Source organism: Falco rusticolus, chromosome 7 (assembly GCF_015220075.1).
Source record: "Falco rusticolus isolate bFalRus1 chromosome 7, bFalRus1.pri, whole genome shotgun sequence".
Classification (NCBI taxonomy): domain Eukaryota; kingdom Metazoa; phylum Chordata; class Aves; order Falconiformes; family Falconidae; genus Falco; species Falco rusticolus.
The window spans coordinates 65,420,932-65,442,909 of NC_051193.1; the positions used below are offsets into that span (position 1 = coordinate 65,420,932).

A 21,978-nucleotide genomic window follows, 5' to 3' on the forward strand; every position below is an offset into this window, starting at 1 on the left:
GCCGGGGCGGGCCGGGCCGGGCGCCCCCTTCCGCTGCGGCTCCCAAGATGGCGGCGGCCAGCGCCGTGGGGGTGGTGCGCCGCTCCCGGAGGCTGTTCGATCTCTTCGTGACTGATGTTCCCTGGACGGTGTCGCACAGTGAGTCAGCGCCACCCGCCTCGCCCCCGCCGGTGGGAGGGAGGCAGGGAGGCGGCCCCGCCGCGTGTGCCGGCACAGGCCGTGGGGCCGCGGGGGTGCCGGGCCCGTGTAACCCAGCGCGCGTTTCCCCCACAGAGGAGCTGAAGGAGTACTTCTCCCAGTTCGGGTCGGTGCAGAGGTGCCAGCTGCCGTTTGTGAGTACCCAGGCGTTCTCTCCGGGCTGCTGTTCGTGGCTTCTCGGTAAAGCGAGGAAGAGCGGCCGGCGGGTTCCCGTCCCGCAGGGTGGGCCCGGCCCCGGAGGCGGCTCCGCTGCTCCGGCCGCGCCGCGGCCTGCAGCCCACCCGGCGCTCGGAGCGGGCGCTGGGAGCGCCCCCTGGTGGCTCCTCACCCCGGCGGGTGCCTCCCCTGTCCGTGAGCTGCGGGCCTCCTGCAGGCCTCGCTGAGGCCTCCTGCTTGCCACTGGCTTTGAAAGAGCTTCAGAAAAGCGCATCCCTCGGATCCTGTTGGTGCTGCTGTTTCTGGAAAAATAACCTAAAAGTGATTTGAACTTCTCTGTCACGTTGTCTTTATTTTGACAGACAAGAAAGTGTTCGTGTGCCTGGTCTCGCTGGCCTAACAAATGCAAAGGTGTGGGTATGAACCTGCAGTCTTTTCCTGCTGTGCGTTCATACCCCATCCGGAGCGCGGGACTAACACAAAGCCTACCATTTCAGGATGCTCCCAAGCTGTCAGCTGTTCATGCCTCTGCTGTTTAGGTTATTTATCTTCTGAGCATGTAGGTTAGGGATAATATTATCTAGTGCAGCTTCTTAGAAAAGTAAAGGAGAAAAAAAAGCGTTCCTTTCCCACTGTTACGGGTAAGTTGCAGGTCATTGCTAAGGAGTAGAGGTTCTGCCTGCTCCTGTTTCTCCATGTGGAGCAATGATTAGTGTGTACTGAACTTCAGTTAGCAAGCTGATGGTTTCCCTGCCAGCTGAGGACTAGTTTGGAAGTGGAGAAAGATAGTTTGAAACGGTCTGAATGCTCAAGCGTTGGTGTGTGCCTGCCATGCTCTATTCCTCAGGCGCAGGACGGAATGCATTGCTTCATTGCCAAGGCTGGCAGCTTACCGAAAACCTGCCTCCATCACTGATTAAAGCCTAACTGGTGCATGTCTATTTGTTTTGATTCAGTGATTACTTTAGGAGTGTTTGTTAATGCTTAAAACTGCCAGAGGTACAAAAATCTGCCAGCAGCGTAAGAAACCCTAATTAAGACATTACTGGGATACTGAAACAGGGCAGTGTGACTACAGTGCCTTGTGTGTGAAAACTTCACCGGTGTTTGGAAGCGCAGCCAGTCATGCCTGATGATCAGAGCGGCAGAGCTGTTGTGAACTCTGGGGATCAGAGCTGGGATAAAAGCCACTCTGGTACATCTGGCTTTTCAGCATTATCTTCTCTCTATTGACAACTGTCTTTTCCCACTGCCAAATTATTCTTAAAAGTTAAACTTTTTTTTTCTTTTCAGCGCAGTTAGTGCTTGTCATCTTGAATTGCAGCCTCTTTTCTTAGTATCTTAAGCAGCTGCTTTATCTTCTTCAGTGCTTTTCAAGTACTGTGGCAGGCTTATTTTCAAATCAGGCAGCCATTTAAATGTCAGTTCTGTTGTGACTGCCCTAATAGTAGGTAACTACCGCAGTTTAAAGCAACCAGCTATGCATTATTCTAGTCTTTAAGTTATAGTTTAATTTTTTTATGATTGCTGGACTCAAATGGAGAGAAGGGGATGCAGAACAGCCTCTGCTAGGCCCCTGCATGCTGCCAATGAGAGTACATGTCTTAAAGTGTGAAAAAGGCTTCTGAAATAGTAGGTGTACTGATTTCTCTGATAACTTCCGAATTGTCAAATTGAATACCCATGGAAAGTTTTTAATAGCCTATGTGAGTGTTTTCTATAGTAACTGGATTTTATTTTTTTACACTGCTGACTAGGATAAAGATACAGGCTTTCACAGACGTTATTGCTGGATTAAATTCTCAACTCCCAGCGACCTTCAGAATGTATTTCAGCAGGACTCCCACATACTTGAAGGTGCCAGGGTAATGTGCCAATTCCTTTATTGAAGTAATGTAATGATTTGAGCTCTTTAATTCTGCCTTTGGTTGGACATAGTAACATCAAAATATTGCCATATTCATTCCAAGTGTGATTAAGCATTTTGTCACTTAGTATGCTTTTTAAATAATCAATATTTTTGCTTATTCATCCTTCAATTCATTAGGGTCTGAGATCATACAGGTATCAGAGAGATCACATACCAGAAATCAAAACCTCTTCCTATGCTAAGCTAAAGGAATATGAATGCAGTAAAACTGTTCAGGAACTGCCATACAACTAGCTGTTATTTGTAATAGAGATTTCTGTGCAGGTGGATTCCAGCATCTAATTTGGATGCTGAGTGGCATGGGGAAGATGACAAACAATGTAAAGCTAAGCTTTGAGCTTTAGTGAAAGTTCTTCAGCCATCATTTTGTACTGGAAAAAATCAGCTGCCCACTTTCATGTGTTCAAGGTAACTTTAAATTAGCTTCAGTGCAGCTTTTTTTTTAACTTGCCATCTCCATCAGTTAAACATTTGGTCTAGTACCTATACAAAGGTGTCTGTCATTGACTGGTCAGTTAGAGCCAGACAGCTGTATCATCTAGCTTCACTGCAGCAAAACAAGAGCATGGAAATGACCATCCCACCACTTTCCAAACCTTTAATATGCAGTGGTGTTGACAGGTAAGGGAGAAAGGACAGTGAGTCAATGGCTGCGCAAAGCCATTAGAAACTTGCATCTAAAATGCTCGCTAAATAGAGGCAAATTACTAAGGGGATTTTCTTGTAGACTTACATGTGCTTCGGCTGACCTAGCTACTCACTCAGTAGTACAGAGTGAAACCATAAGCAACAAGGAGGCTGTTATGACAGACACTATCAACTCTCATCTTTGAGTAATTACTAAGAATTCTTCAGTATCTTTCTGACAACTCTTTTCTCATTTTGAGGCTTCCACTGCTAGGAAGTACTAAGAGTAAAATGAATTGGCAAGAGACTTCAGGGATTCAGGATGTTGTCTGTGATAAAAAGTATTTTGCTTGACATGTTCGTACATCATTGGTTGTGGTTACTTTGGTACCTATTCCTAAGAAGAACTGACCTCAGAGTTACAAAATGGAAGGGGAAATGAAGGAGTCATTTGCCAACTTCAGTTGTAAACTGTGACAAGCCAGGCAATGGGCTGATCCCTCCTGAACTGGGCTGCAACTAAAAAAACTTACCTGTATGCAGTTATCAAATTAAGTATGGGAACAGCACAGATAAGTATTTAGTGTCAATTTCTTGGAAATTACTTTGCCGCTTCTTATTCCTGAAGCTGTACGATAGCCACATTCACTGAAGTGCCTAGGGTTTGAAGAGTATACCCACACAAAAGGTGCAAGAGCTAAGAGACTTCTTTATAGCAAAATAAAAAGCAGAAGGTAGGTAGTAGTTAGCTTGCTTAATTTCTTCAAAAATGCAAGCTTCTCTAGAACCAAAATACAGGAGCACTTTCCCCACTTTGTTCCAGGCTAGGTTTAGACAGTTACCTTCTATTAGTTCCACTTGAAAGCCCAAGCTTTCAAGATGCGTTTTGCTGATGCAACTAGCAATTGCTGTGCAAATTATATTCAGCTCTCCCAACAGGAGCTTAGCTTTTGGGGTTATGGCGCATGAAACTGAACCGGTTATAAACCCATCTTCCACTTTCCATACGAATGTTTTAGAAGATCAGAAATGAAAAATATCAAACCTTTTTTCCTAGCTAATTTAAATAATTTCCATTGTTTTCAGCTTACTCTCAAACAGCTGCCCTATAGAAGACGCAGTCAAAGAAAGAACCAAAGTGAATGAGCGGTGGAAGGAGGCTTTATTTCACCAAATGTAAAGGAACTAAAATAAAGGTTACGGAGAAACTATGAGTGAGTATTTGTTTTTAAACAGAATCAAGCTGGTTCCCCTCCTTGTTCAAATAAACTGTATAGACGCACTAAAGAAGCATTGAGTCGTAAACTCCCTAGCATTCATGACAGCATAGAACAGTAATTATATACAGCAGGAAAGCTTCAAACAGATGAAGTAAAAGCTTTAGCTACCTACAAAACCTAAAAGCTGAAGGGAGAGGCTACATTCTTACCCTGAGATGCTGGGCAACAGGGAATCAACAGTCAGAACACCTGCTAAAGAATAATTCCCTTGTGAAATGCTTCAAAGTGGTCACCATTTCTCCACTCTCCAGGGGTAGCTGTCCTATGTAGAAGAATTAGTGTGTGTATATATCCACACCAGAGCTGTGACAAGAGTCATGAACTGCTGCATTACAGTGCCATCCCCCTATACACCTCTGATACTAAAAACGCCTTCTGCATGAAGTCCAAGCGTCTAGTCCATTTCTTTACCTCTCACGAGCAGAGGCATTCAGTCCTTCCTCCTCTTTTTGCTCTCATGCTCATGTTCTTTAGGGCGGCTGCTGTCTGATGGCCGTTTAGAACCACCATGTTGCTTAGCTTCTTCCAGAAACTTGTCCAAACCAAATGGATCCTCCTCAAATTGGACTGGTCCATCTCTGCCCCTCCCTCTTGTGTTACGATCCGAATTAGAAAATTCCTTGTCAGGAACAAACCTGCAGAAGAAGAGGTGATACTCAGTTGATAGTACTCTGGTTACAAATTAAGACCGTTTCTTAACTTTATTTTCTTACCTGTTGGTCTTTATTCGAGCCTCTAAATCATCACCGTACATGTCCTTATCCACATTTTTACTTGGCCTGTAGATGTTTTGGGCCATATCCTTGCCACTTCTCCAGGGCTGGTCATAAACATTATAAATTTCATCCTCTCCTCCAGCAAAGCCACTGTCCATACCCTGTAAAGAAGAAAAGAACAGCAGTGAGTCTGCACAATTTCAGCTCATTTGTTTTAACATCAGGATACACTGATGGTGTCACAGATACACAAAAGACGGTATTGTGTCATTTAAGCACTTCATTAGGATATAAGCGGTTCTGGATCTGGGGTCAAGTCCGGAGGATGTGACACAATCACTGCAAGCCTCAGTCAGGGCCACTTCTGCTCTCCCAGAGAGCAAGAGGAAGGATTACAGGCCACTAATGTTTCAGAATAACGGATCATTTCAGTCTGCCCTGCAAGTGCAGCTGTCTATAATAGCCAAGTACAACCCTACAAAAATGTGTATTACTCAGAATTTCTGGAAAACATGATTTAAGCTGATTGATCCAAATCACATAGAGGCTTATGTAAACTCTGAAAGTAGAAGCGCCTGCTCGTTCACTTTTGGTTCATCAGCTTTCCCTTCTGCCTGCAAGTCTTTCACTGGATATGTGAAAAAGAACGACTGACGAACTGCAGATCTATTCAGGGACTTTCTGAAGCCTAATCTACTTTTTCATCTCTGAACAGTATGAAGCTCAGGGAATATAAATGTTGCTGTTAACTATTTATATCTTCAGAAGGATTTTTAACATAAGCAATAATGGGAATAGAAAGTATTTACTTGCTTCTCTCTCTGAGCAGATTTCCCTTATTCAGTCAGTACATTCATACACAAGAAGAAAAGGAGGTCACTGCAGCTTGAAGGCAAAATAGCTTTTTTCTCCCCGCACCCCAATGAGGAAAACCACAACAAAAACACTTTAATCCACTTACACATTCAGAATATTCCATTTTTTTTGCATCAGCTATGGATAAAGGAGATCAATAGTTTTCTGACCAGTTGTGTAGAGACTTCTTTCAAAGTATATCCACACCAACCACGCAAACAGGGTCCCTTCAGTATTCTAGCCATACACACTAAGGAAGGATGAGCATGCTCTCACAGAAAGCTACACAGATGTGAAAAGGTATTTTTACCTTGCTCTGGTTGAACAGCCTCTGGTCATACTGGATTTCATTGGATGGCCTGGGGTTGGGCACCCCCAGGGCAATAACTTCACTGATATCTCTGTTCTCATTTCTCTGCAGCTTTGACCTGAATTAAAAATGTTAAGTTTTATTAGGTCAGTAAACCGTATTTGTTGACATGCTCAGCTGCAACCTGATCCTGTATTAGTTGCTAAATCTTTGCCTCAGGAGCCAGATTTTGACTGTTGCCCTTCCTTACTAGGTAACATTTAAAATTTGTCTCCTGGCAAAGGAAACATTTGGGAAAGTTATGTTCAGCTGGGCATGACATTTAAATTTGCTTTCCACTATCTGCAATTTATATCAAGCTGACTTAGTCTAAAATGTCATATTTATTTTTTGCAAGAACCAGTGTAATTATATTCTGGGAAGGCAAAGCAATCTAATTTTAAGATATTAGAGATTTTAAGCCTCCAGAAACCACTTGTGCTCAGAAATCTCACTAGCTTGGGCAAACAAGATACTTCAGCCTACACTCACAAATCCAAGCTTCCTTCAAATGAACAGCTTCAAGAAACAAAGCCACTAATGATACTCTGGTCTCACTGAAGTTACAGGATCCAGGTTTCAACCTTTGCGGTCAACATATTAATTAAATCTCAATATACTGAAGTTCTGCTACAGGAAAACCTACCCGAAGCCAGCAGTGCCCCCTCCTCCTTTCATCTGGAAAATTCTAAATGTAGACAAGTACAGCAACACGCTAGCACAGTAACACCATTGCATGCAATGAATGAACAGTGCTTCATACCAGTATCTCCCCAAAGTAACGTTCAGGCACTCGTATCAAGCAAGAGGAAGCTCCGTGTAACAGCTTCCCTGGTGGGCAAGCCGGCGCCAGTGGAGGAATAAAGCAGCTTTCCTTTGTGACTCACCTTTTGTCAGGGGCTGCCCTGGAAAGATTTCTGTCATGCTGTCTCTCTTTGCGTCGGTCATGTCTAATTTCATCTCTTTCTCTAGCTTCTCCATCCTCTGAACAAATGCAAGATTGCTCATTATAGACAAATAGTTGAAGTTTGAATTAACTATGCCACAGACAGTGGCACAGTGATTCAATTCAGTGTTTTACAGAAGAGATGTGACCCTTAGCACTGTTTAAAATGTTACACTTTAAACAAACAGAACACATGGAAAACCACAGCCTTCTTGTGCCACAAGCGATTAACTGTCCTTGACAAGACAGATAAAGCAGACACAGCCAGTAACTACATTGTCTCAACTTTCAAGAGCTTAGAATACTTGTCCATCTAGAAGTTAACATCCTAAAACACCTACAGATCATCATTATCATACTTCTATCTCTGAAGTGTAAAAATACTGTTCAAACACACAGGCATCTAAGTGCTTTGAAGAACACTCAGTATCAGAGAATCACTCAGGTTGGAAGAGAGTCTCTAGTTCAACCTCCTGCTGAAAGCAGGATCAATGCTGAATTCAAACCAGGTTGTTCAGGGCTTTGTCCACTCAGGTGGGGAAAACCTCCATGGACAGAGATCTCCACCCTCCCTGGGCAGCCTTTTCACTGCTGCTCGTCCTCATGGTGAACATTTTTCTCCACACACGTAATTGGAACCTCCTGGTTTAATTTTTGACCACTGTCTCATTCTCCCACTGTACAGCTTAGTGAAGAGCTCTAACGATCCCCTTGTAGAGTCAGGAAAGCTCCCGAGTCCCTAAAGTGTCCCCTAAAGCCACATCTCCTGGCAGAACAAGCTTCCTTCCTCGGCATCTCCTGATGAGGCAGATACTCTGGCCCCTTGAACCATTTTGATGGCCCTCCACTGAACCCTCTCCAGTTTTTTACCACTATCAGTCTTGTACCTGGGGGTCCATAACCGGACACAGTATTCCAGACACAGTCTTAACTGGTCACCAGTAAAAGGAACTGATTACTTCCCTTGACCTACTGGTTACACCTGCAGATGCAGCTTAGTATGCCCTTGGCATTATTGCTGCCAGGGCACACTGCCGGCTTGTGTTTAGTGGATTGTCCACCAGGGCTCCCAGGTCCTTTTCAACAGAGTGGCTCTCCAGCCAGCCAGTCCCCAGCCTGCTGGCAACAGGTTAGGCCATCCCAGCTACAGCATTTGGCACCGTATGACCATATCCCTCCAGCTTTTAGAGAGATGGTAACTGCTCTGTAAGTTCAGCGTCTTGATCTCTGAAGTGTCATTTAGTTCAAAATATAACACTTATCACAATGGTATGATTTAGTTAAGTTAGCAGGTCTTGGGCCTTGAGGCCAACAGAACTACAGTTCTGCAAGACCAGTTATAACAGTACAAGAGACAGAATATTGCATTTACCATCTCTGAAAACTTAACAAGATGATTTAATTCTTGTAAACAAAGTCACTCTTCATCTGCAACAAGCCTATTATAAAAACATAATATATTAATTCATTTATAACAGTCCACGAAAGCCATTCCTTTCACTGATTATTAACAACTCTGAAATTCTCAACAGCGTCCTAAATCTGCATACACAAACTACTGTGAGGTTCAAATCCAGATCCCATCAAACCAGCCAGTGAATTAAACTAATTCACTAGCTGATCAAGTAAAGACATGAAGAACAGACGTCATGCTTAGAAATTACAGTTGATATTTAGGTATTTTAAGTTCTCAGGTTATTTCTCCAAACCCATACTTCAGAGAGTGCTAAAAAAACCCCATAGCATCTTAAAAACAAAGAAACGTACCTTTTTCAACATGGGTTTTGATCCCAGCTCTTCTCTCTCTGGCTTTCTGAGCCATTTCTCGGAGCTTTTCCTCATGTTTCTCCTTTTCTTTCTGAGCCATCTTCCTCTCCACCTGGGCACGCATCTCTACTGCCTCACGAGCCTGCACACATAAAACACAGTTAAAAAGAAAGCTAGCACCTGGGATACAAGCAGATCTTCTGTCCTGGAGTTACTCAGTAAACAGGGCAGGAATCAAGCCACAAAAAGAAAGTTCAAAGCCAGACAACCACAGCATGTAGAGCTGAGAGAAACGAGACCCATCACCGCCAATAATTTAGCCCACACTGAGCCACGGATTCGAAGATAGTGGGAGTAAGACCTTACGTCTTATGTTAGTCAAGAAGCAAGACAAATCAAAAAGCTATACCCTATTCATTGTTGATTTTCCCAAGGAAATAAGCAAAAGAAGGTAAAACCACATGAAACAAAATAGTTTAGACAACCACCTGACCTTTCTGTCAGCTATATAGAGAGCCTCAGCAAGCTTGGCAAAATTTTCATTAATATGAACAGTCTGCAATCCTCTGCCATCTGCAGCCAGGCGCTTATCTAATGGAATGGTGTAACCCTACAGAGAAAACGAAGGCAGTTAACCACAGAAACTAACATTGTTTGTAATAATGAACATTGCTACATTTATTGCGTAAGAAAACAAGAACACACACAGAACTTACAGCCCATCATTAATACACCCCGATGGCCCTCCTTTATATGTACTTCAAATTTATGGCAGGTAGTAATAAGCTTTGCTCCAATTCCACACTCTCCCCAAATCTGTGTCACAATTTCCCTTCAAGTTACATCTTACTACGAATGACAGTTTTTGATTGATGAGGACCACTCTGCTTTGTATTAAGAACTACAGATAATAGCTTTCCCAGTCTGTTTTACCACTTGTGCCTAAAAACTGTTTTCCCTAAACTGTTTTCATACCTGTTAAGAGGTTAGCCGATTCAAAATGAGAAAGTAAGGGGCAAGGCCACCAGCAAAAGTAAGAGACACTGAACGCCGATTTTGCTTTCAAAAGCTGAAACCTATCATTATTTATAGATGATATTTTAAGATTCTTTAGTGAACTCTACAAAATTTTTGCTTTGGTTTTAGCATCTGTAACCTAAAATTTGATCTACTGATTAGCATCAGTCCCAGTTATACAGCTGTGTTGGGGTAGAAAAAAACCCATCCAAACATGCAGCTTTTCCTTCCTCCATTTGAAGAGGCTGCCTCTTAGACCAATTACTGCAGCAAATTATAAATACTCCTTTCTCTCTGAACATAAACTTACTGGCTGATAAAAATCAAAGGGACAGGACATACCTATGCAAACAAGGAGTAAAAATAGCTAACCAGTGATGAAAACTAACTAGTGAAAGAATGCAACAAGGAGAACTTTCCAGAAATCTGGACTGCAGTATTAAAAAGAAACACGCTCGGTTCTCTGTGAATTACCCTTTCCTTTTTCAGTTTAGATGACTTCACTTTGCAAGCTCCAGAGACTTTGGTTTCAGACTTCACACACTGCACTATTATGGAGATTTTAACTAATGCCATCTTTTCCTCTCTGAATGCATAATCTCTGCCATGAAGTAACACATTCTTTCTCAGTTTTATAGTCCTGTCAGTTTGACAACCCTTTATATGCCAAACAGAAAAAACAAGTTGTAAAATCATGTGTTCTCCACGCTGGAAGCAACCAGTTTACCTAAACCTATAGAGGTTTAAAACCAGTACTATTCAAGCTTAAATCATTTACAGAAGTCTCCCAGCAGGGTGCAACATTAGAAAGATGAATTTATGACAACCTAATTACCTTTGCATTTTTCCAGTTTGAAATGCACGGAGGAATTTTCCACTCTTGCTGCTCTTTCACAGTCATCTGATTTAAGAAAAGAAGCAAAGTAATCTTTAGAGTTACAGCAAAAGGAAATACTGTTTTCTTTCTCTGAAACTTCTGAAATAAATTAAAAGTTCAAAGTTCAGGCCACCACTACAAAAAAACCCTCGACTCTTCTCAGCAGCAATAAGATGTTAATTTCCGCACTGCACCTTTGCCGACATTGAATGAAGTCACAACAGCTTTTCAGCCATCCTCTTAAAACTTCTTTCACACAGACCGGAACTCACAGCCGGCTTGTTAATTTTTGCACATTTAATAGCAGTTCAAGTTGTAGGAAACTGATGAACCACCCCTCCACTCATCTCTCAGAAGGAGCTAATGCTTAGTAACACAAATTAGCATCATTATGGATTAGCTTAATAGTTGTTGTCTAAAAGCAGCACCAGCGTACCAAGGCTAAAGCCTCAGTCAACTCATCCATGCCATGAATAAATCCAACAACACAGCCCTGCATAAAATGAGAAATCTATTCAACTTTTGACAAGGTACATAGGAAAAAGCCAAAAAGACTGCACTGGGCACCAAGTTTATAACTTAACATCACATCAAAAGAGCAGTAAGTGGAAGGTGCACAGAAATGAACGAGATCAAATTAGAACTTGTGAATACATCTAGAATTCAAAACTCTGAACAGCTATGGCATTTCATACCTTTCTGCTAGGAGAGTGCATTACAGGTGCTGGAGGAGAAGGTGGCCCACGTGGAATCTTCTTGTTAATTCTGAACAATTAAGAAAACAATTACTAATCAGCACATTTTATGGAAATACACCTCAGAATCTTGTATTTGCCATGAAAAAGTTTTGAAATTACTTGAATCTTGGAGGCTCCATAGGGTCCTTCTGCATTTCCACCATCCGAATAACTCTCTGTTTTGCTCCAGAGTTGAAGGCAACACCTTGCTGAGAGGGTGTGTACCTGAATAAAACAATCAGATTGCTCAGTTCTCTCTCTGCAAACTGCTAGATATTCCTTGCCCAGCTCCATTTTTACTCAGTGCACTGCTCCAGCTGCATTTTCATTTTATCTACGCCAGTTTAAGACTTTTCCACTGTGAACACCATGAGCAGGTAACTGCACAGAAGATACTCTACTGAATGTAGAGACTCAATGACACCAGACAGAATATATCTTCCCAGGGCGACATTCTCCTATTTTAACCTAGATTCTGAAGTAGAAGAAACAAACTAATAGAGTACACTAAGCATGTCCCAATACTCTTTACCTATGTCTGTGAATCCCTGGTGACTACTTACTGGTTATTAAGAACCTCTTCACATACTTTTTTCAGAATTCACCTCAGGCCAAGTCTAACCCTGCCATGGAATTTTTCTGCATTTACAGCAGAAAATCATCATAAAATGGGGTTCAGCCTCCTAGTAATCCCAATTCTTTCTAGCTGCTCATTTTTTATAAGGGAAGAACTTTGTTACATGCCTTGCCTTGGCTTGAAACTCCCAGTAAAGACTATTTTTAGGGCAGCATTATTACTAGTGGCCCCTGACAAATCTGTATTTTGTTGCTAGAACAATAACCCCTCCACAAAATGCCACAACTCATGACATGTTAAGGCGTATTTCAACCCACTTCAAATTAGCTTGTCATCAGTGGATAAATTCAAAATACGCAAGCCAGTTTCATATTACTTCCAGGAAAACAGAATTCAAGAGCAATTTCTGTTCTCAGAAATTCAAGGAATATCCCAATTTTAATCAATTTTATATGTAACCACATCTTACATGTACACACACACAGTGCTACATACCGAATGTACTGTGCAGGAGCCAGTTTGTCAGCTGCTCGAACTGGCATTGCTGCTGCAACTTTTTGGGAAACTGATTTCTCCAAGGCTGCTCTTGTTTTCTCTGTTATCTGAAGACAAAAATACCACAGTGTGCATTCATCATATACGCAAACCATACAATATGCCACCAATAGCTATGCACATCAGTGCATAAAATACCTCTCTGATTGCCTCCTCGTCTGGTCTTTGCAGTTCAGGATCATCCACATTCATGACCTCTTTTGGCACAAGATCTGTGTATTTGCTGTAAATAACCTGGAAAACATTTTATTTTATTAGTGCTGGCAAACAGGAATAACTGTACATATATCAAAGGAAACATTTCAGGCTTAGATTACACTTCAGGTACTAATTAAAACTTGTATACAATTCTAAATGCATTACAATTACATATTCTTCAATGACTCCCACAGAACAAGGATATACCTGGGACCCCAATTTACAGATGGAGTAATTGAAGAAAAGAAGCAATTTGATAAAATATGATGTTAATCACTCTCAGAGTTGGGATTAGATGCTAGTTTCCTACTTCCCTTTCATATTCTTTTCCTTTTTCAGGGTCCCCAAGACAGACCAACAAAAAAAATATCTACATTTGTACTTTTGTTTTCATGGATTACTTAAGAAATTGATACAAGTCTTTTTCAACATCTAGATTTTTTTCATTTCATTATGCTTGCGGTTTTCTTGAAAAAAGTAAATGTTTCAGAAATCTGTTCTTGATGCTTTCTGTTACGTATGTACTTCAGTCTTCATACAACATGCAGCTAGCTGTCAGTAACTTTAAGCTCCGATTTTAAATATAGGCAAAGAACACCATTAGATGACTACAGGGAAAAATTTATTGTATTGCATTAATGCTTCACAATTGTTCAACAAAATAACATCAGAAAGTCTTAGTTCAAAGGGTTAAAAGTCATTACAGCTATTATTTCAAGTTCATTATAAAGTGCATGTCCAACTACGAAACTGACCTATTACCCTCAGCATTAATTTGTCACACAAGAGCCATTTACCGCTTCTCAGCCTTCACTCCTAAAATTTTAAACCTCTGAATTAGTATAAAAAATATCCTAGCTTCTCAGATGCTGAATGAAGGACATCTGAAGAGCAGTGTTCCTCTAAGGTAATTAACCAAGGACAACTGTCTTGCTGCATGAAGAACAAAGTACGCCAAAAGAGCTGCGAGTATCTCAGAAGACAAAAAAAAGAAAATAAAAAAAGAGTCTAAGAGGTGCTCTAAGAACTACAGTACACCAAGATACAAATGAACTACATGAACTATTTAAACCCTAAAGTATTGCATGCAAATGGCAAGCTAATATATAGATTAAACTAGCCTGAAAATACAAAAAAATTTGTCTCCATCAAAAACTTGATAGAGTTGCATGTTCTAACTGGAGTCCTTTTTAGAGGAGATAGGCAGATAAAGATGTTGCACTGTGTTGTTTTTCTACATATTTACCTTATTTTAACAGTAATACTGAGACATTTTATTAATCCAAGATTAAAGCAGAGACTCAGATTGTTCGATATTGTAGTATGCCCACCCACTAACATTTTTCATCTACAAAATTTAAGAGGAAGCATCAGCCTGTGTTTCAGATATTTCATTTTGATTGCTACTGAAAAGCAGAATCTCCCAGGCAGAAACAAAATGCTCAATTTTTGGGACAGCTACATGATTCCCTTTCTGGCTGGGGCAGCCTTAACAGGCAGCAATTAGAAGTCTGTGTGCCACTGTCATCAGAAAAAACATTTTTACTTAAGTACTTTTATAATATACTGTAGCTCATGGTAGAATTTAGACATCAATCACATTCAGAGTTTCACAAGACACCCAACAGCCGCAGATGTCTTGACAGAAATTTCTTAGTTTGTAACATATAAATCCCTCCCCTCAACATATTTTATTCTGTATATCCAGAGCAGCATGTAAATCAAGAAGCTACCATCGAGCATTGCAGGATGAATTCCTTCCTCATCAAAGAATGGTTTCTACAAATTATGTGGTTGTAAGCCTGGCACATACACCAGAGAAAAAAAAACCTGACAATAAGTCATCAAACCAAATTCTACCACAAAGGCAAATAAATAACCAAAATTCTTGAGAAAACAACTGTAGGAAAGATTTGTGGTTCTTTTTTTCCTCCTTTAACTTCTAAGCCACAGCCTTGGGTCACCAAGAAATCCGACCCCTGCACTTGCCAGAAAAAAAGTAATGGACATAATAGTTCCCCTCCTTGATTTCGCTCTCTTCTGTCTTAATAAAAACTCAGGAAACAATTATATGTCCTTATTTTCCTAATAAGGAGACAGAGCATCAGTCTCACCAAAATATATCAATATTGATGCATTATTGTAGCCTGGCTTTTAGTAATGTGAGTAGAGAAAGTACGGGAAGAATCTATAGCAGCACAAGAGCTAACCACACAGCTAATGCTGGAAATCCTTCATCTGGACAACCAGACGGAACTCTACCCTTGGATCTATAAGGTCACGCGTCCAGGTTCATCAACGTTATCCAGCATTTCACGTCTAGGAGACTTTCTGCCAGCCCCAGACAGGAGGCTTGTCAGACTCTCTCATTTATGTCTGCATTTTTCAAGGAAAATTCTCTGAAGCAACTATGTAAGGGAACAGATGCAAGAGAGATGAACCACTGCAATAGTAGAAACTGCTGACAAGCCATCCAGAGACAGGGTCTAGGTGATGGGAGTGCTGCCTCTACAAGGTGGCGGAATACTAAATTCAACTTCCAAAAAATCCATAAGCTGTAACAAAAGCAAAATTTGCTTCTTAACCTAGACCAAACCAAAGTTCATAGAATAGGATCAGAAACTCCATCTCATTTCTGGCAGGCTGCTAAGTATCTGTTTCTCTTAAGTATTAAGATTGGAGAAGTATTTGAATTATGACTGCAGCTCTCAGGATAATGAAATTTCTGTATGTAATCCTACTGACACTGTACTATCAGAAATTCTCTTACAGAAAATATTCCACATTATTCAACTCAACACAGATCACTGAAGAGCTACTCCCTATGACATCTGTGCCAATACATCTCCTGCAATACAAATCAAGAAAAAGTAGTTCTGCTACTTCCAGCGGAATTTTTTTCCAGTACCTAACTTTCCCCCACTTTTACTCCCCCTTGAATCACATACTCAATCTTTAATCTCAGCATTTAAAGCCAGCTGGATGCACTCAGATTCAAGCTGACCCATAAGGCAGAGCTTAGCGTTATGAAACCCTAATTCCAGTTCTACAGACCTCAGTTTTGGAAAAACCACACATCTCTTCCATCATGTACGTATGGCTTATGAAGGAGCCACACATGAGCATACATGAGAATATTAGTACTTTTTTATAGATGCCATATGGAAAATTCTTGCCTAAAGCCTACTATCTCTTCTAGTTCTTCTCCAAATATACTTAGATGCCTATCTGAACGTTCTATTATAAGAAAGCTAAATCTGATCCCACAGTAAGTAAAGACATACCTGGCAAGTTGTAAATTAGTGTAGTTAAACTCTCATTTAAATTTTTTTTTTGTTTCTTATTTGTCCTACAGCTTCTCCAAAATCAGTATGTCTACTTCTTGTCTACTGATCTGCTCCAAATTATTTTTTATGCTTTGGGGTAAGACAAATTTCTATTTTGTATCAAGCATTTAGTATCAGTACTAAATATTTTGTCACAGAATTCTTTTAAGTGTAATTAATATTTCAGTACCTTCTTCTTGACAAATAATTCAAGACACTACATAAAGTCTAATGGAAGCCCACTGATAGTCTTCTCAATGAAAATATTGCTACTGTTGTGGTTTCTGTTGAGTCTGACTACATTCTACCACATGACAACAGAGTCTCTACTGAAGTAACTTTTTTTTTCCAGAAGTACTGCAGTAACACGATGCACAGGATGAGGATATACCACCTTTCTGACATTGGGCATATTACACATCCATAAGCTTTAAGGCATTCTAAATATCCTGGGTTTGGCTGGCACAGAATTAATTTTCTTCCTAGTAGCTAGTACAGTGTTGTGTTTTGGATTTAGTATGAAAATAATGTTGGTAACACACTGACGTTCTAGTTGTTGCTAAGCAGTGCTTACCCTAAGTGAAGGACTTCTCAGTTCCCCACGCTCTGCCAACTGGGCAGGTGCACAAGAAACTGGGAGGGGACAGAGCCAGGACAGCTGACCCGAAGTGGCCAAAGGGATATTCCATACCATAGAACATCATGCTTAGTATGTAAACTGGGGGAATAAGAAGGAAGAGGGCATGTTCAGAGTTACGGAGTTTGTCTTCCCGAGTAACATGATGGAGTCCTGCTTTCCTGGAGATGGCTGGACACCTGCCTGCCAATGGGAAGTGGTGAATCAATTCTTTGTTTCGCCCTGCTTGCGTGCACAGCTTTTGCTTTACCCATTAAACTGTCTTCATGTCAGCCCACAAGTTTTCCCACTTCTAGTCTTCATGATCCTCTCCCCCATCCCACTGCAGGGGTGAGTGAGCAAGCAGCTGTGTGGTGCTTCATTGCCAGCTGGGGTTAAACCATGACACTACATTACAGCAGGAGAAGTCAAATTATTTTGAAAACAACTACTCATAACTATTAGGTAAAACACCCCATGTAGTTAACCCTTTTCTAAGATATTCTTCGGATTACCCTATCCTTTACAGGAGATGCTTGCTGTAACAAGCAGCTGGTCATACATTTGGTCATGCCTCAGCAGTTTTCCAGTCTCCAAAACTTGCTTAAGTGAATTAAGGTTTCCATGTAGTCCATTTTGTTACTTTTGAAAAAGCACATGCAAATACTCCTCAATGTGGACTTAGGAGACCCAAGTATCTGATCTCCTCAATACTAGTTAGGATGTCAACATAAGGTGTCATCTGGTTTTAGGCTGCTGTACACAGGAAACTGAAGTTGGTTCCCATTAAATTCAGTGAGAATCTTGCCATCACTGAACTCAGCACAAAAATTTTGGAGTATAAGCACTGGCAATACTTTCTGGGGCAACTGAAGAGAGAAAAAAAAGCACCCAACAATATTGAAAACAGCCAAGAGAGTCAAATGTTAACTTAGTAAGGCTCAAGGTGTAGTATTCTGAAAGCTGAACTGTGTTTTGACTTTTTTTTTTTTGCTCCCTCTTTCTACACACTGAAATAAGGCTGCCTGTAATCAGGCCTGTTTTCAGTTTCTTGCCTTCACCGGAAAGCTCTCTAACAAAAGCTGCTAAGCTATCAAGTAAGTTTTGTGTAGACTCACTATTTTTGCCTCAGCTTTTAATTACATAACAGAGAAGATCACACAGTGATCCCAGTCAAAATGTTCATGTTTGTCTGACACTTTCAGTTCTTAAACTTTAAGGAAACAGGACACAATCCATTTGGCTAATGCCAGACCAGTGAGTTTTGTATGTACACACTGCATATACTTACTTTTCCAGGTGTACATGCCAGTCTACATATTTGAAGAAATATTACCTTGTCCTTTGATTGTCCTTGTCGAGCAATTGCATCGTATTTTATTTTTCCTTCTGCATCCACCTGAACAGCCAAAGCATTGGACATTTTCTTCTTTCGGCCCATATCCAATGGATATTGGGCCACATGAATTTCTGGGAAAGCACCTCCATCTCCAAAATCCTGCACAAAAGAAAAAGTAGTGAATGACTGAAAGACAAAAACATGGTATAAACATTTGCAAGGGTGGGAAATGGAATGAGAAGAGTGGATTGATTTTAACCAAATCAAACATGGCCAGAATGCTCCAGTAACTTTATTGTTTTAGCTGGGTAAGACAGCAATGGGCTATAGAACTTACACTTATTAAAAGACACTGAAGTGCATAGACATCTTGCAGCACTTACTCCCTGCACAGAGCAAGAGCCCTTATCACCGACGAATGTGCAAGCACTACTATGCTACAGACAATACATGATTAAGTATTTAATTCACATGCAAATTATTAATTAGAACCCCCAAAATTTACCTTCTGCAATAAAGCAACTGTGGAAAAACTAAAATTACAAGCGCAGCATTTTTTGATGAAAATTTCTACTCGTTATTCGTTGCTTTTCATACCATAATGAAGAAAAAGCTTTCAATTCCTTTCAAAAACTGTAGCTCATAGGTTTACAATGGTACAGATAGCAAGCTATCCTGTTTCCTTACTTCAACACGTGAATATACTGAAAACTGGGCCAACACCCAACAGAGGTACTTCCTCTCTCATTCAACATGTTGCTGTAAAAGCATTTAATGAGCAGATAACGAAAAGCCCTCTTAAAGCAGACCAGTAACTAGTCTCAGTAACACCGAAGATGCACACAGAATCTGTATGATTGATAAACCAGCATCAGGCTACAGTTTCAAATGCAACTCTTCAGAGAAAGCAGTTGCTTAAAGCAGCATAAGCATCTCCCCCTCCCCCTGTTGCAATGGCACTGCTTACATGGGGTCTGATAATGAACCAGATCAAAGAAGAATAATGGGTGTCCTGGGTAGACTGATCTCCCTCCACGCTCACCACATGACCAAATAGTTAACACCACTGCAAAGAGGGCGTGGAGTGAGGCTGGCATGAACGAGCAGAACACTTCCTTCTAAAAAAGAACATGCTTACACCATCTTTAAGCGCTCACTGAAATACTGCTTCCATTATTTAAAGTCTTCCACTGCATGACCTGCATTCAACAATTAGTTACAGAATCATGCTGAAGTATTAGCCAGAACAAAAGTCAGTCATTCCTCAAAATTTTTTGCATAACTATGAAGTGATCTATTAAGAACAATCTTGGTTCTTCTAACAATGGAATTCCAGAATCACTGGACAACAGTTATGCTTTGGAAGAATTTACTGCTCTTGAAGAATTTGCATTTGTTTGAGGCAGAAAGGAGTCCTTATCAGTCTTTTGGAAATGTGCATCACTTTATGGCTCAGTGATGCTGGAAACTTTGAAAACCTTCCATCACCTGTTAAGAAGTTCTTTTACTAACGCTCAGAAAGAATAAGCACTAGAATACTAACTTAGTCATCAACAGTGTAGGGAGGAAACCCTATACTGGATATAACAAAGGTATAATTTTTAACATCATAAACTTTATTAATACTGAACCCATACAAAAACGTTTTCTTCTAGAGAACCACTGGAACTGCTATTTGAAGTCACCTTACCTAGCACTAAAGAATCACCAGGGTAGTGTTGGATCCATCTTTACATAAATGGGACTTAAACATAAATGAGGGCAAGGCTGTTACTAGTTCATGAAATTATGGTATTTGGAACAAGGCAGGATCACACATGAAATACTGTATCAAAACCTCAACAGCACACTTTGTCCCAAGAGCACTGGCTCATGACTCAAAGAAAGTCTCAGATGTTAAGTGCCATTTCAAAATCTGCAAGCTTTTGTGGCTCACAGTGAGAAGCTGTACTAAAACAGGTTTGTAATCAGAGCTACAGATCTGTATTTACCCTTCTACCTTTTATCATTGCCAATTAAAATTAAAGTGTCAAGGATTACGGCTAAATACACACAGCACTGTCCAAAACCCTTCTGCCAGTAACACACTTATCAATGAGTATCTAACAAATTAAGTTTCCTTCCAAGCCTAACAACCTCCCCCAATAGCAGCTATTTATTATGCTAAGAACAGAATACACCTGAGCACTCTCTTCTCTGACATACACATGTTCACTTCTTCAAGTTATAATCCGGAATGTTCATTTAACAAGTAACGACTGAGAAATAATATAGATGTCTCTCTCAGAGAAACCCTGCATTCGCAGACTGTAAACTGAAAAGACCATTTCCATGTTACAACACAACAACCTCTGAATGGAAGAATCCTTATCCTGTTTACCATCAAACGTTTGAAGCAGTTTGGTGAATTACAACATCTTCCCTCAACCCAAGAATATACTGAGCTGTCTGGATGGAAATGGTGCATGTGGTAAGGCTTTGCACAATTCTGAGCTACACTCAAGATGCTCGGAGTTTATTTCTGCTTCAGAAAACAGACTTCTTTTTCCCATCAGCAGACACACTACTAAAGTGTGAATTTAAATACCTACCTCTAGTGCCCGTGGTATCCATCCTTTTCGGTAACCATATGGGGGAGGTTCCCTTCGTGATGAGACCAGAGCAGTCTGCCTAGATCTTTGAGCTCTTGCTCTTTCTTCTAGTTCTAGCTGATCTTGAGACAGCTGGGTTGGAGCTGGTAGAAAGCTGCATGTCCACAGACAGCCACCAAAACCAGAAAGACATAAAAGGTTAGTTCTGATCATTTCACTCAGCGACACTCAACTATGCTTGAGTCCATGACTATATTATTACTTTCTTTACACTTCATACAGATTAAGAAAGAAATTTATGAAACGCGAGTACTACATTCATAAACCTGAGGGCAATAACTTCTGAAGTTATAGAGGGAAAAGCAATGTGTGTTTTCTCAGCATTTTGGAAGTTTCCTATGAAAACTGACGGTAAATTCATCCACATTCACATCATGTTTGAACAGGACAGTGACAATGCCCATTCTCCAACAGGAGGGTCACATCCCACTGTGTATTCTTTCCACCACTACAGAGTAGAAACAGAAAATACTCCACTTGTCCGACCTCCCCCCTAACGTCACATACCTCCCAGCCAAAGCCCAGAAGTCGAACCCCAATTTCGTGACTTCCCCTTTTCTAGCTCGTCTAGACTGTGGAGCTCTTTTACACTTTTATTAAGCAAGTGTCCACCTCCGAGAAAGTTGGCATTCCAGAGCTGCACTCCTGATCCCTGCGAGAGGCCCGGTAACTCACAACAAAGACCTCTCGCCCTCACTCACGGTTAAGGAAACCCTGACAAAACCCCCCTGGAACCGATCACGTCCAGCCGAGCAGGGGCAGCTCCTTCCTCCCACAGAAAACACGCTTAGGAGGCAGAGCCCTCAACTAACAGCACCCTGAACCAACCCCCCCTCCCGCCAGGGCAGGGCAGGGCAGGGCAGGGCAGGGCAGCCCCCCGCCCCCCCGCCCCGGCCCTCACCGCCCTCCCTCCAGCCGCGGCCGGGCCTCCTGCCTGCCCGGCGGGCCCGCTGCCCGGGAGAAGCCGCGGCCCTGCAGCACGGCCTCCTTCGCCGGTCGGAGCCTCTCGCAAGCGGCCGGGAAACCGCAGGGAGGCCGGGGGAGCGCGGCCAGCCGGACGGGGCCTACCCGACCCACCTGGTGAGCGCCATCTTGCCGCCTTCGTCGTCTTCTCGGCAGCGGGGCCGCGGGGGCCGGAGGGGTGGCAGCCGCGCGCATGCGCCACGCCCCGCCGCGCGTCTCTGGGAGTTGTAGTCGGGATGACGTCACCGCGGGCGCGCTGCGGCCGGGCGGGCCGCTAGCCATCATGGGAGATGTCGTT

The 21,978-nt window shown here is 41.7% G+C and overlaps 2 protein-coding genes across 2 annotated transcripts; one reads left to right on the forward strand and one right to left on the reverse strand.

Moving 5' to 3' along the window:
* Positions 1 to 2: 2 nt before the first annotated feature.
* LOC119150648 (SRA stem-loop interacting RNA binding protein) lies at positions 3 to 4,122 on the forward strand. The gene is made up of 4 exons (XM_037393263.1): positions 3 to 138; positions 274 to 332; positions 2,112 to 2,219; positions 3,998 to 4,122. Exons 1-4 carry the CDS (start codon positions 48 to 50, stop codon positions 4,055 to 4,057), a joined length of 318 nt encoding a protein of 105 aa, XP_037249160.1. The 5' UTR covers positions 3 to 47; the 3' UTR covers positions 4,058 to 4,122.
* SNW1 (SNW domain containing 1) lies at positions 4,055 to 21,889 on the reverse strand. Its single transcript, XM_037393259.1, has 14 exons — positions 21,795 to 21,889; positions 20,658 to 20,811; positions 18,064 to 18,225; positions 12,726 to 12,821; positions 12,528 to 12,634; positions 11,576 to 11,680; positions 11,414 to 11,483; positions 10,677 to 10,742; positions 9,318 to 9,434; positions 8,825 to 8,966; positions 6,999 to 7,095; positions 6,073 to 6,190; positions 4,905 to 5,068; positions 4,055 to 4,826 (listed from the first exon to the last, which is right to left on the reverse strand). The coding sequence occupies exons 1-14, from the start codon at positions 21,806 to 21,808 to the stop codon at positions 4,622 to 4,624; spliced, it is 1,617 nt and encodes a 538-aa protein (XP_037249156.1). The 5' UTR covers positions 21,809 to 21,889; the 3' UTR covers positions 4,055 to 4,621.
* Between the last annotated feature and the right edge of the window lie 89 nt (positions 21,890 to 21,978).

Coding starts and splice junctions, on each gene's coding strand:
- SNW1 (XM_037393259.1), bottom strand. Junction 11,484..11,575: donor ATGGAGCCTCCAAGATTCAA/GTAATTTCAAAA, acceptor TTAATTGTTCAG/AATTAACAAGAAGATTCCAC. Junction 7,096..8,824: donor CAAAACCCATGTTGAAAAAG/GTACGTTTCTTT, acceptor GCATTTGTTCAG/AGGATGGAGAAGCTAGAGAA.
- LOC119150648 (XM_037393263.1), top strand. CDS start 48: ATGGCGGCGGCCAGCGCCGTGGGGGTGGTGCGCCGCTCCCGGAGGCTG. Junction 139..273: donor TCCCTGGACGGTGTCGCACA/GTGAGTCAGCGC, acceptor TTTCCCCCACAG/AGGAGCTGAAGGAGTACTTC. Junction 2,220..3,997: donor ACATACTTGAAGGTGCCAGG/GTAATGTGCCAA, acceptor CATTGTTTTCAG/CTTACTCTCAAACAGCTGCC.